General features: G+C 41.5%; 3 protein-coding genes across 3 annotated transcripts; 2 read left to right on the top strand and 1 right to left on the bottom strand.

Annotated features, from left to right (window-relative positions):
- Nucleotides 1-237: 237 nt before the first annotated feature.
- Nucleotides 238-4,411, top strand: LOC135351359 (uncharacterized). The gene has a single exon (XM_064550347.1). It carries the CDS (start codon nt 267-269, stop codon nt 4,251-4,253), a length of 3,987 nt encoding a protein of 1,328 aa, XP_064406417.1. The 5' UTR covers nt 238-266; the 3' UTR covers nt 4,254-4,411.
- On the bottom strand, nt 4,405-8,120 carry LOC135351361 (integrator complex subunit 15-like). Its single transcript, XM_064550350.1, has 9 exons — nt 7,995-8,120; nt 7,848-7,909; nt 7,620-7,793; nt 7,186-7,354; nt 6,846-7,101; nt 6,587-6,691; nt 6,143-6,305; nt 5,150-5,749; nt 4,405-4,567 (listed from the first exon to the last, which is right to left on the bottom strand). Exons 1-9 carry the CDS (start codon nt 8,006-8,008, stop codon nt 4,485-4,487), a joined length of 1,626 nt encoding a protein of 541 aa, XP_064406420.1. The 5' UTR covers nt 8,009-8,120; the 3' UTR covers nt 4,405-4,484.
- Nucleotides 8,087-14,698, top strand: LOC135351360 (ADP-ribosylation factor-binding protein GGA1-like). The gene is made up of 14 exons (XM_064550349.1): nt 8,087-8,228; nt 8,297-8,381; nt 9,107-9,182; nt 10,095-10,193; nt 10,540-10,663; nt 10,960-11,057; nt 11,300-11,515; nt 11,857-12,259; nt 12,426-12,515; nt 12,610-12,966; nt 13,277-13,341; nt 13,450-13,548; nt 14,077-14,187; nt 14,471-14,698. The coding sequence occupies exons 1-14, from the start codon at nt 8,201-8,203 to the stop codon at nt 14,564-14,566; spliced, it is 1,947 nt and encodes a 648-aa protein (XP_064406419.1). The 5' UTR covers nt 8,087-8,200; the 3' UTR covers nt 14,567-14,698.
- Nucleotides 14,699-15,059: the final 361 nt, after the last annotated feature.

Genomic DNA, 15,059 nt, shown 5'->3' on the forward strand with positions numbered 1-15,059 from the left:
TAGAGAGTAAGATATGCTGTTTGTTTTCATAATTATTTTAGTTGCAACAATAGCAATCAACTATAAAGAAATGCAGTATGTACGATTGTTCTTTTTACGCTAATTAAGTAGCCCAAAATAAATTTGAATGCTTTTCTTTCAATGTAAACAGCGAAATGTTACGTATACAACATCACCTCTTCATGTCTTAATTGAATACTATTAATTTTAAGGAGTATAACTATAAGAAACCGTAAGACTAGGCAATACTTTAGCAGAAATATATTATGATTTCGACAGCAATTTTCATCCTCAGCGCAACTGCGTTAGCTATAGTACTGCTTGCTCACGATTGTAATGGCAGTATTTTGTACGTCAGACCAGACAATGGATCGAACACAACATGCCCAAGGAAACAATGCAAGACACTGGACCAATATGCAAATGTACATGTAAGTCATTTGAACAATACACAGTTTATTTTTATGCCAGGATTGCACACTCTCAGTAAAAACTTTCGTATTGACTCTCTCATGAATATTGAACTCATTAGTATGAGCGATAGCAAAAATGAAACAGAAACTGCAGAAATTCAGTGTTATAAAGCAGCAGGATTTATTTTTAAGAATATAAACTTTCTCACTATCAAAAATCTGCAAATTTCCGCATGTGGTCAAATAATACCAGATAGTGTTTACAACAATTTAGAAAGCCCACTCTCCTTTCAAGCGGCAGTTGCTCTTAAAGATGTGGCTGCTCTAACAATGCAATCGATAACCATTCGAGACAGTAATGGATACGGGATAGCTGCTGAGGGACTGTATGGATACTCAATAATGGAGGACTGCCTACTGGTGAGCAACACGGGTGGCGAAAAATTCATAGGGGGTAATCTTGTACTGAAGTATGCAGATTGTCCTGTTATTGACACAAACGAGCAGGTTTATGTTGGAATTGTGAGATCTAAGTTCTTATATGGAAGTGCATATTATAGTAACGACAAACATGACCCACATATCGCACTTCAAACCAAAGCAACTGGCATATCTTTGCTCCTTTCCTGCACAAATGTTATTATTAACATGTCAGAGGTGCAACTAAAGTACAACGAAGCATACAGCTTTTCCAGCAAAGGAGGAAACCTTTTCATTCTGCTCGGAAACACCATACAATATACGAGCAATACGGTCATTGTGGAGAACAGTAACATTGACAATGGAACAGCGGTTAAGGGTGGAGGAGCATACGTTAGATTCAAGCAGCCTCCCCAAGAACCTGACAACATAACAGTTCCATGTGAAAACTTTGTTAGTTTTAAAAATGTTAGCTTTAATGGTAACAAAGGTAGATTTAAAGGAGGTGCTCTGTACATACTGTTCGAAACAGCAAGCATGTACAACTATTGTCCCAAGGGAACTGTTGAAATAGACAGCTGTTACTTTGTAGACAATATTTTAAATGCTTCCAAGGCAGACAGTGGCCTAGCTATCAACATCTATTGCTATTTGATCAACGGAGTGGAAGCAACATCTGTTCCCTTCAATATAGTGAGCATTACTCGAAATCACTTTCTGGGAAACAAACTATTAACGCAGAAGGAAAATAGTTTCGATATAATTTCCGGAGGAGCCACTGTGTTCATTAGTAAACAGAGAAGACAAACATTTATCAGTGACTCTAGCTTTGTAAACAACGGCAAAACAGCAATTTCAGCTTTCGGATCAAATATTGTGTTCAGTGGTATTGTGAACATAACAAATAATACAGGCCTTGACGGTGGGGGCCTAGTTCTCTGTCAGTCCTCGTACATTTTGTTTGCCCCAAATACCACAGTGACGTTTGAAAATAACAGAGCCATTTTATCTGGAGGAGGCATATACGCAGAAGATCAGTGCTTACAATCTGAACCACTGTGTTTTTATCAAGTGCACAACAGTAACAAGTCGTTAACTAAACATCAAAGGATCTCAATATTGGACACTATTCACGTGGTAATGATCAACAACACTGCTGGATACGCTGGAAGTCAGATATTTGGAGGGTTTATGGACAAATGCTATACAACATTTGGCAAGGACAATAAACTAGTATACAACAAGATTTTTAACGAAATTTCATGGCAAAGAAATGATTCTGATCTTTCCTACATCACTTCTTACCCAAAGCATATATGCTTCTGTGAAAACAACCTACCTAACTGTAACAAAGACTACAGAACTATCAATATAACAATATACCCTGGTGAACCTTTTACAGTTAGTTTAGTAGGCGTTGGGCAATTCAAAAACCCTGTTCCAGCAACAATCAAAGCAAATACCAGCCACTCAAGTGACAAGATGTACAGTCGTACAATAAAGGATGTCTGTACTTCTACGACATTTTTAGTAAAATCAGCACAACCGACTAGATTTGACAAACTTAGCATCACTGTCTCCTCTGACTTAGGTTACACAACAAGAAGCAGCCTACGATCGATCAACATTCACTATAGGTCTTGTCCTCTGGGAACGTACATACACAACTCTGCCTGTCACTATGAAGACATTCATTTCGAATACAGAGCTAATAACCAAACTATAAAAAAGACTGAAAATACATGGGTAGGATACTACAACGCTGCTGATCATTCCGACTCTGAAACCGTTAGTGGGTTCATACATTTCAACTATTGTCCACTGTGGTACTGCAACAACAAAACAGTTATCAATGTTAATGAAACCTATTTTGATCAAAACTCTCAGTGTCATGAAAGGGAGGGCATTTTGTGTGGAGCGTGCTTAAAGCAACATAGTTTAGCTATTGCCTCTAGCAGTTGCCTTCGCTGTGACAACATCAGTCGATCGTACTTTCCTCTCCTAGCGCTAGCTACACTGGCTATTACAGCTCTAGTACTACTCTTTATGCTGTGCTGTAATGTGACCATCACTGATGGCACTGTTAGTGGATTTCTATTCTACTCTAGTTTGTTCAACATCAACATAAAATTGTTTTTGAGAGTATCAAAACGATACACATATCTTGCGGAATTTTTTGCATGGATGAATTTAGATATTGGTGTAACAACTTGCTTTTACGATGGGTTTGATGCATTTTGGCAGGCAATATTAAACTTTTTTATTCCTGTTTTCATTTGGTGCATTCTTGGACTTATAATTTTTGCAACATCAAAGTCTAGCCGGATTACGGAGCTTGTTGGAGACAACCCTGTAAAAGTTCTAGCTACACTTGTTCTTATTTCTTACACAAAAATTCTTCAAGCTGAAGTAGCTGTGTTTTCCTGTCCACCAATTGAAATTCATACTAATTCTTCTAAAATCCTCAAGTATTACTGGCTCCCCGATGGTAATGTACCGTGTTGGCAAGGGAAGCACCTAGCTCTGGTGGTGATTGGAGTTTTGTTTGGAATAGCTACTGTTCTGTACACTTTAATGCTCCTCTTTATTCAACCATTGCAAAGATATTCTCATGTGAGGGGACTGAAATGGGTGGCCAAACTAAAGCCATTTTTTGACGCTTACACTAGCCCTCATGTGATCAAGCATCGCTATCGATTCTGGACTGGACTTTTACTCCTATGTAGAATGATTAACAGTATTTCGTTTGCTCTTTTTTCCTACACAAACACATATAAACATTATGGAATTGAAGTAGTACTCATTTGTTTCCTGATAACAAGCTTAATGGGGTGCTTCGGTGGAGTCTACAAAAATAAGTGGCTTTCTGCTCTCAACTCTTCGTTCTACTTCAACCTCACTCTACTGTCTTGTGTAACATTTTATTCTCTAACCAAAAATTCTTCTTTTAAGAACAGTGCAAATATTATTCAAGAGATTGCCACCTCCATTTCACTAGGCATAGCCTTTGTGACGTTCCTGTTCATTCTTTCCTACCATGTGTACAAACGTCTGAAAAAGACCGGTCTGCTCGCTCGCTGTGCGGGAAGAATCCAGGGGACTCGATGTTGGAGATCAGCTGTCGGATATTGGAACAGAGGCAGGATACAATACGTAAGGCTGCCCCAAGAAGACCCTCAGGATCGAGAGGTGGACAATGATTTCAATGGAGAGAGAAGGCTCGATGACGATTGTCAGTGGGAGAGAGAACTACATGTAGATGTACAAGACAGAGAGCTCAATGGAGATCGCCATGATGACAGACAGCTTTCAAGAGTTTGTGATGACAATTGGAAGAACGGAGAGAGCAATACGGAGCCAAATGAAGAAGAGCCATTCGATAAAGGTATTGTAGGACCTAGCGGAGACACATCTAAATAACTGTTGTTGTTACATGTAGTAACTGTGCATCTTTCTAGCTAGAACACAATCACATGACATAATTATTGTGCATACAAATAGTATATATAACATTCACACACATGCAGTTATGCCAGCTAGGCTTTGGTTCGTTTATAATAATGTGTACTAACTTTTTGAGATATAATGATGATTTTATAGTCATAAGCACAAACAACAAGCGTAAACAAAGCAAGACAAGACAACGTTTGACTAAATCTGCTGTTGAGCACGTGCAATGACAAGCTGTAACAGTCTATTCTTGGGGAGAGTAGAAGCTAACCCGGAAACGTCATCTGCACATATGAAACACACCAGATTACTACACTGTTATGTGTGCCATTGTGTGTACTGTATGTATAGCGGGTAATTTCGAGGGTGCTGTAAAAACTTTTGCAGATTTAATTTTCGTGCACTAACACCTTTTCGCGCATGCATGCACGTGATATTAAAATTCGTGGGTGAAAAAATGTTTGCGATACATGCTTAATCAGCGAAAAACGCAAAAGTTTATACCCTCAAAATATACTCGCTACACAGGAATATACAGTGTACACTATAGTACACAAGTGAAAAATGCAATATACATAATTATTAAGATAACACTTCATTTGTAGACACAAGTAATCTGCACAAATCATATCCATAAAATAATTCTAGAGATGGATGTACAGTTACACTGCATGTATACCGTAGGGGCATTATTTTCCTGCTCAGGCAAGCATATTATACAAACATAAATTTGGGTACGTTTATGTATGTTTCATGAATGATTACAGAGCTACAATGTAGTAACGGAAAGAGGCTTACATCAAAAACCATAAGGTACAGTAATTACAATAAGTGCTAACCTCCCTAATCAACACACAAACACTCACCTGGTCTCAGGTTGAGCAGCCCAGAGGATAGAGATATCTGCAGCAGCTGTGCCAGCCTCTCCACACACTCTTCCATCTTCTCTGCCATCTCTTCCTCACCACGTTGCTTCCTGTGACTGTAATACCCAAGCAGGTTAGCAATCAGCACGGCCATTTCCTTTCCTGACATCTGGCAAGTTACCGGCTTTGAGAGTGAGAGAATACTTGAAAGTAGATCAGCATGTAATGACGTCAATATCATTTGCATGTCTTTATCGTCCAATGACTTTGAACTTGAGGTATCCATAGGTTTATCTCTTGAGTCTTTGCTGTAATTGGATTTAGATTCGGTCTTCTTAGCGATAGTCGGATAGTTTGGACAAAGGGGTGCCAAAACACACCACTGCATTAGTCCAGGTAGCAAACATTGTAGTACAGGCTTTGGGAATTCGGAATCAAAATTGATGGAATTGGAATGTACTAGTGGAAGTTCGGAAATCTCCTTGTTGAGAAGAGGAGGCGGAGAGAGTAAGTTTGGATACGTTGATAGCCAATGGTAAACAATTTGAAGAATTCTGATTGGTGGATTAGGCTGTGACGAATCCATGGTTGTTTTAGTGACTGCATAATTATATAGAAAGAAGAATTGTAATCATGCATCCATATACATCTAGTGATATCATAATGGCTATAGTGTACTGTAAATGTTCCAGTAGTTTACAGCCTGTTTGCAGGGAGGAAGCCACAAGCAGGTGAAAAGCTACCAGAAAGTTTCTCTGCCCCTCTTCCAAAACTCAGAGTCACAACCACACGCAATAGTACATGAATGTGATCGACAGTGAGCATAACATGAGGGGACACATCCACAATCATTGCTACTTAATTTACTACCCAGCATTTCTTGCCATTTGGTGCAATCTAGTACAATACATGTAGTGCTATAAACATCCTACATGTATGATAATATTATGTAGCAAGTAGAATTTACTATAAAGCAATAATACATGCACGTACCACTGTAGAAGGAATGCAAGGATGTGAATGAGAGGGCCAGCTGCTGGGCAAAGTGCGGAGAGGTGGTGGGAAGTTGCAGTAATGGACCATGTGCATCTGGGAGGAGTACGCAGAAATCATGGTAGAGAGCTTTCACAAGAGCAGCAGCCTCAGTGGGATGAAACTATAGTGGAAAAAGTGCATGCAATATTTGTACATATAGGACCTACATGTACATGTAACCAGTAAGTAAACCTTAAAGAAGTAAGGAGTCTAATACCGCATGTACATGTAGGTGTTTCTACAAGTAATTCACATGCCACAACTACAGAAAGTATACAGGTATAACCCCTTGCATTACATTGTAACAGCACATCACCTACCCAACTGGAAAACGGCTTAGGTTCAAGTGGGTACTAACCCTTAAAACAAACAGTAAAGTGAGACTAGAGGCTCTGTACGTACCCTCATCCAGATAGCAGTGCAGTTGAGGAGGTTGGGGCACTCTGCACTCGTGGCAAAGGACACCAGCCTCTTAAGGAGGTCAAACTTGCCATTTGTGGGTGTGTCCTGCAGAGGAGGGTTGGGTATCAAACAACACTCATGAATACATCACATAATTACAATGTATGTTGTGACAATAATATTATTATTGAGTACACGACATGTACAGTAAAGTTGCTGAGCTAAAAAATGAAAAAACTCGAAGATATTTTTTACTTACAGTGCTGATCTTGAGGCTGCCAAAGATGGCGTCAAATATACAGTAGGACAATTCCATGCTCTGCTGGTTCTCTAACTGTCCGTGTATAGACAGCAACAACTGGACCTCGTTAAAAGGCGGGAGGACAGGAGCACCCCCAGGGAAGATACTTGTAGCTCTTGGCTCGAACACAACAAAAAGGTCGATAAGTGTTTGAAGGTTGTCTCTGGTCAGCTGAGAGGGAGTGTCAGTGCTGGCTAGACTGGTGTTGAAATAACTGCGTGTGTGCATAGAGGAATCGGGTGTATTACATGTATAAATGATAAAGGGGAGAAATTTCCATACACACACAAACACACACCTCTGTAGCAGTCCCAGCACAAAATTGCAAGATGCCGGGAAACCGAGACTGGAGACAGTGGCTGTGATGCCTGTGAGAGAGGTGATGCCGCCTAGTTCCCCGGGCTGTGGGAGGGGAGGGGGCGGACCCTGGAGGAACTGTGGCGGAGCAGGAGGAGGAGGGAGACCACCTGCATGAGCAAACAAGAGTTATAAATGTACTTATGATTTCAGTATAAAGATACACGTAGCGACCCAAAAAGTAGACTGACTCCTTGAAAATAATTAGTGGTGGCTATTTCTGACAATATTCCACACTTTGTAAGACTAGTACTAGTCAAATTGGTAGTTAAAAATCCTGAGTAGTGGCTGGGCCAGATTAGTGTCACTGTGGGCAGAACCCTGCCGACACTATAGGTACCAACTGAACCCCAAACCAAACCACAATGAAAGCACCTTGCATAAGGAGGCCTGTCGGGGGCGGTAGAAACCCAACCGGATGTGGTAGGAGACCCACTCGCTGGGGGGCGATAGGAGGGGGTAGGGGGAGTTGAGCAGGTGTGGGTTGCGTAGGGTAGAGAGGGACTTGGGGTGTGGCAAATCCAGCGGTGCCCCTATTCGGAGATGCATCTGCGGACAAAAAATTGTAAATAATTCGTTGCTGTTTACGCCAAATAAACTTACCTCTTGTGGTAGGATTAGAATTGTGTACCCCCAGATTGTAGGAGGGGTTTCCACCTCCAGGCCTGAGGTCAAAGGTCATCTTAATTTTTACACAATAACCTCCTTACATGCAATGCCCTCCTCGGGCTATTAACTGCCTGTGCTTACCTTGGATGATTCATTTTTTATCAGTTATGCATATGACCTCCTTCCTATAGGCCGGCTAGGCTTGGCCGTCTTTATATTTAGCCAAAAACACGAGTTCCCCTACACATTCTATTTAGAACGCACTCTGTCACGTGACATCCTCTACAGATAAAAGTCTTCATTTATATCTGAGCTTTCTACAGGACACACAGGCATCTATCCTAACAATGGACGACTCTCTGCAGTCTCTAATAGGTAAGCCCTTACATAAATCTGTCAAAAGAGCCTAGCAATGACTAGTATTGGCCCCCCATCCCCTGCAGACAAAGCGACCAACCCTCGGAACAAGTATGAGGACTGGGAGTTCATCATGTCCTTCTGTGACAAGGTCAACATAGAACTTCAGGGGTATGTGCGATATCGACGCTCTTGAATAATATAATTGCTTATTAAGGTGCACTGTACTTCCAGTGTGTATAATGTTTGTTTCTGCTGGTCTGGTCCTAAATTAGTGAGGGGTTGTGGCCCTATATGTTGCTGTGTTGTGTTGTCTCTTTAGATGGTAACTATGCGCAACTACATGTATGGTGTGCGTACAAGTGAGCCTGTACAAGCATACATCTGAGAGTGTTTTGCCAGCTGTAAATAGAAAGCCTCCGTAAGTAGTGTCAGCTGTTCGACAACGCTGTTGGTTGGTGACTATGGTACTTACTGTATATATCACCAAGAGTACCCTGAACGTGGCTTGCACTGTACACTATACCAGGGATGTGCCCAGCATTGTCTAAGTGGTAGCTCACTATACCAGGGATGTGCCCAACATTGTCTAAGTGGTAGCTATTTTCATCCTCAATCCACAAAATTGCCTTCTTAACCTAGCATGTGATAAACTAAGCCTTATTTTTGTCTAGAAGTGGTTAGTACCAACCAGTGTGGGCACATCCTTGCTATATCAATCATTGTGTTTAGTACCGACCAGTACCGACCAGTGTGGGCACATCCTTGCTATATCAATCATTGTGTTATTATCATACAAACGTATCACAATTGTGTCAGTATAGTTCATACAGTATACTAGGCAATGGTGTGTATCACTATGCGTAATTATGCCATGTACGGCTGATCCCCTACAGCCCCCAGGTGGCGCTACAGCTGATTGTACCCAAGATGAGAGACACCAATGAGAAGGTGGCTCTTCTCACTCTGACCGTGAGTGGTGTGTGTGTGTGTGTGTGTGGGTGTGGGTGTGGGTGTGGGTGTGGCAGTGCTCTTATTAACTTTTCGTAGCATTATGACAAAATGTCCTGACAATGTAGTGTTTGAGAGGACAAAAATGAAAGGTCGTAAGGACAAACCATAATAAACATTAAGTTTAATCTACTTGTCTTCAAAGAGTATACACGCACCTTGCATATCTTAGCTGCCTTCTACTTCATGCTCTAGCCAAGTTAAGTTTTGTTGTTTTCTACGATCTACTTATCAACAGTCTTTGTAGAAACTGCTCTTCTTTATAGATGAGCTAGTACTGTCAGTAGTATAGAGCGCTACATGCATGTATCATGACTGGCACTATAGTACTCAGTCTTAGCTTTAATACGTACATTTCACCACGTGGCAGGACAATTTTACTGGGCATGTGCATCTGAGGTTACACAATTGCAACTTTTGTCCGGAAATTGTCCGGTGACAGGATGTTAATAAGAGCACTGGTGTGGGTGTGTGGAGGGTGGTGATGTGCATGTGTACACCTATGGTCTTCTTTCATTATCGTGCATGATGTGTACAGTATACCAGCATGCACTTTCGTATATGCTAGACTAAACAAAACTCATAATTTTGGCACATTATTTTATTGCTTACACCGCACTATCAAGTGTTCACTTCAAGCAACTTATACCCTGGCAATTTGTTAGCAATCAGGTCCAAATATGAATCCAGGGACACCATCCATCATCAGGAGTATCTGCTTGTTGTCGTGTGCCACCACACGGATTCTGTTACTGCGTCTGTGTGTATATATATACAATGTGCAGTACAATGTACAGTACCATACTACACGTTACTACCAAGAGGCCTCCTTAATTCCTCCATAAATTGTATCCCTCTCACCTGTACATGCAGCTGCTGGAGGCTTGTGTCAAGAACTGTGGCCAGAGGTTTCATCAGGAGATGGGCAAGTTCCGGTTCCTCAACGAGCTCATACGAATGATCTCCCCTAAGGTAAAGCCCTTCATTCGTACATGTACGTGTAGATCACACAATGATAGTGTAGTGTGCATTACATACATGTAGGAACCTTCTTTAAAAAAAATTACCTATGACTCTGTTTAGTGTCATACATGTATATGTATATGTTACGACTGTGCTTGATATAAATATAGTTTTGAACTAATTTGTATTTTGTAATCTGGTGTTTCACTTTTCAATATCCATAGCTTACGGTCCTGGGTGTTTGAATCCAAAAAGGAAATTTCCCTTAATTCTAAGCTTTTAAGGAGTTGTTTGATTGTTTATGTCTGAGATCTGTGAAGGGCTTCCCAAGTTACTTTTATTTCCTGTAATGCAGTACCTTGGTGATGTGACAGCACCTATGATCAAGGACAAGATAAAGGGCCTCATCTTCAGCTGGAAACTGGGGCTCCCCAACGAGCCAAAGATTCACGAAGCATACGAAATGCTTAAGAGAGAAGGTAACTGCATAGTGCTCTACATGTATGTCATCATGATTGATCTGCACTATACCATTGTGTTTGTGGATACCAGAGTGCAGAGTTGTTGATGTATGGTGTAATGTACTGGCTAAAATAATAATACTGTACAGCCTCCTGTATCAAGTGCTCTACATTGTATTACCTGTACATATTATAATTATAAGTGTGTATTGCATTTTTGACTAGATGCTAGATGTTTTGTTGAACCACATACACTAGTAAGCATGTGTAGAGTAAACTGTGACACTGTACATGTACAATGCCTCTGTGTGCAGGTTTGGTATTCGACGAGTCTGTTGGCCTGGACCCCACCCTGGAGCAGGCCCAGGCCAAACCCAAGATCTCACTCAGGGAGGACCCTAAACAAGCTCAGGTGACAGAGAGTTTGCTCACTGTACTAATAGTATCACTATGGTTTTAAAAGAAAGTAACTGTACAGTGGTATGTGTATAGGATTACCGGTATGCGTATTAGGACTCCATTATTCCTAGCATCATCTAACTTGTGTCACCAACACAGTGCATACATGTATGCAGCTTGCAATTCACAGCCACTTACCTTACAATCTGTTAGTCTGTGTGTGTACTTCTCCCCTCACCACCCCCACCCCCACAGATGCTCCAGAAACTGCTCGCCAGCCGGAACCCTGATGATCTACGAGCGGCTAACCGTCTGATTCGTGATATGGTACGAAGAGACGACAAGAGGATGCAGAGGCTACAGAAGAGACTGGAGGAGTTGGAGCTGATCCAGAACAACATCAAACTACTCACTGAGCTATTGGCGCACTACTCCTCTCAGTCAGGGGAGCACGAGAAGTCTCTCATTAAGGTGGGTGCAGGGTGCATGAAGAAACATGCCTCGGGGGCAACTTGGCTGTATGTACATGTATGTATGAATGATGATCAAAATTAACTTCTGTCTCGCTTAAAATAGCTTGGAGGGAGTTTGCCTATTCTGCCTGATTATAATTATGTACATACATATTGTACATGATGTAGATACATGTAATTATGTTTTACTGTTAGTCAAGTTTATGCCCAATTTGTTGGTATGAGTTAATACATGTAAGTTTGTACTCGTATAAGAATGACTTGTGTGTATATGCACTGTCCAGGTCGATACTTTAATGTACGTAAGTTGCGTTCACTGTGTCTGTTACCCACCTGCAGGAGTTGTACCGTTCTCTAGACAAAATGCGGCCTAACCTGATGCGTATGGCCAGCGACCTCAAGAACAACGAGGAAGGAATGGCCGACATATTAGCTGCCAATGAGGGCCTGCTCAGAGTAACAGACACTTACAAACGAATCTTTGAATCATCTGATCAGGCTGCTACAAATGGTATGACTGAGACGGCGTCAGGTGCCACAAGTGCCCCGGCCCCGAGCACTGAAGGGGTGAATTCAACGGCCAGCGGAGGAGTTAATTCAACATCAGGAGCTGGAGATTCGGGTGGTGATGTACTGATTGATCTGGCGGGATTAGACTTTGGACCACCCCCCACTCCTGTCATAGGGGGAGCGACCCAGGACGCCAACTTGAGCTCACTTATTGACGACTTTGGACTTTTAGGTACTCTAGCCAATAATACTCCTACGGTTAATACATACTTTGAGGCATTATAATTATGTGTGCGTGCAGTTTGAGCCTCTAATGGTATGTGTAAGTTCCCGTTCAAATACCAGTACTGTATACATGTTCTTATAAAGAAATATAATTATTCTTGTACTTTTTTCAGACCTTCCTCCCATTGGAACATCTCAGGCATTGCCTAGCAACCCACCATCGCGGCCCAACCCCGCTCCCATGCCTAATCTCACAGGACCAGGTGATTAAGATAGTGTACATGTATACAATATGCGTGCATGTAGTACTTCCATACCCATCATGTACTATTTGCCTAAAATGTGTTTTTCCTCCAGGTAATTCTTACTCTTCATCGCAGCCTTCACTTTTAGGGTCCTTTGCTCCACCCACTTTTGCCCCGGCATCTCAAACCACACCCATTGTCCCTCTATTGAACCCTCCTCCTGGCGGGTTTCCGCCAGGCCTCACATCCTTCCCACCAACGTTTACCTCACAAGCTACGCCCCCACAACAGAGGATACCGCCCACACAACCGACCCCCCCACAGCTGAGGGCACCTACACAGCCGGTGCAGGCCACGCCTCCTCAATCAACCTCCGACCCGTTTGCTGGCCTCGGTCTATTGTCTACACCTGTGGACCCACTGGCTGTGCTGGATAACACTTTTGTGCCTATGGAGACTATTCAGACTGGTGAGTGGGTGTGGTCAAAAATGTGTACATGACTGATGTAAATCGTATTTGCATGTATCCTACCACTTTTCGCTCTTACACATATTATGTATTTGTCAAGGCTACATTTGCTACAAGTACATGTACATGTGCATGTAGGTACAGTACCCTCAGTTTAGGTAGGCTACGTACATACACGTTTTCTACATTGTACAATTATTGCCTGAGCTGATATTATCCTAGATACTATAAAACTAAAAACAAGCCTTGTATAATTCTAAAGGAAGTACACCTGTACAAGTGAAACAGTCTCCATTTCATTTAAATGTAGGAACCCTGCCCCCACTGCAAATTCTGAACAAAGACAACATGAATGTTTCCTTCCATTTCGCCAAAGTAAGTCTGAGTTTCCAATTAAACTAGAATGTCTACACTCCCTGTGCACAATTGTACGTGCATGTACAGTAACAGAGTTTCTCTCATCTTGTTTCATTTCTGTTCCAGAACTCTCCCTCGCCAGGTGTTTCAGTGATTATCATATCTGTGCTGAGCACAAGCCCGTTTCCCCTTTCCAACTTCCAGTTCCAAGCTGCAGTGCCTAAGGTAGAGTCATCGTGCAGCTTTAGTACTGTAGGTACACTTTATCTCCCTCTTCACTCAACTTATTTGGCCGCACACAAAAATGATGGTTTGGCAAAGATCATTAAAGTATATACGTCAATATGCAGAACAAAATCTGTAGAGATAAAATACTTGTCATATGGACTCAGAGGAGGTACGAAATCCTTGAGTCGCAGAAAGTGGTTGATACTCACATTCCTTATTGTCTCGAGGTCAAAGTTCAATTGCGTGTTACCTGCCAAACAAACACTAGGCTATTTTTAGCTGCCAAGAGTCTGATTTGTGCACTGTTTGATCTAGATTAGCTTAATCAACCATCATTTCAGCTTCAGGATATTCAGGAGGGATGCCTAGGCCTGAAGTTGCCATGTGTATCACTTCGTTTGTGTGCTATTGAACTTTGACCAGGATATAATAAGGAATGTGGGGCTCAAAACTCGCAGATGTCGTACCTCCTCTGTTATGGACTTGTCTTTTATAAAAATGTCTCTCTCTCCTGTGTCTATGCAGGTAATGCGTGTGAAGCTACAGCCTCCCTCAGGCACTAGTCTGAATGCATTCAACCCTATCCAACCCCCGAGTACTATCTCTCAGATCATGCTCCTTGCCAACCCCAGCAAGGTATGTGCAGTTAGTTATAGACTGCTTGTACTATAGTGCCACATCCATGCTATGTGTATCAGTTATAACAGTGCACATGTATACAGATGATTTTGGCAAGCAGCTAGTACATATAATTATAATTATAAAGAATACTAGTTTGTCAATCTTGCTTGTGCAAAGTTACATGTATGCGCCGTTCCTAGAAAATTGTTAATTATGTTTTTGGTGATCTCTACCTATATTTCCTAATGTATTCCCTCCCCCTCTTCACTCTTGATTATCACTGCTTTGCCCCCCACAGGTGAAGGTGCGTATGAAGTTCCGTGTGAGTTACAACAGGGGAGGACAAGAGGTGGTAGAGATGGGGGACATCACTGACTTTCCTGATAACTCTTGAACTGTAGGTACATTTCATGGATTTTTATTAGTCTTGTTTGAGCGTCTTGTTTGTGGCTTCAATATTCCTTTTAGGCATAATATTATGTTGTTTAGTTTTTGTTAATCTAACAATAAGGTTGATGATGTGTCATTGTGAATAATAATATGCATTTTGTGCTAATGTAGTGTGCACTTTGCAATGTTGTTGCAATGTGTATCATTTACATTATGAAATGTTTATATTAGTAAGTACTTTCTGTATCTAATGTAGTACTTGACACAAGTGTGTGTGTATTCTCTATAGATAGCTACAATGTATCTTTATAGTTTCTAGTTGGCATTTCCACTTGATATTGGTTCGCTGCTTTCTTCTCGTGAATCTGGTCTTGGAACATGATCATCTTCAAAATTGAGCTCTCTGTCTTGTACATCTAGCTCTCTCTCCCAGTTATAATTCTCGTCGAGTTGTCTCTCTCCATTGAAATCATTGTTCAATTCTCGATCCTGAAGGT

The sequence above is a fragment of the Halichondria panicea genome, chromosome 17 (assembly GCF_963675165.1).
Source record: "Halichondria panicea chromosome 17, odHalPani1.1, whole genome shotgun sequence".
In the NCBI taxonomy this organism is placed as follows: domain Eukaryota; kingdom Metazoa; phylum Porifera; class Demospongiae; order Suberitida; family Halichondriidae; genus Halichondria; species Halichondria panicea.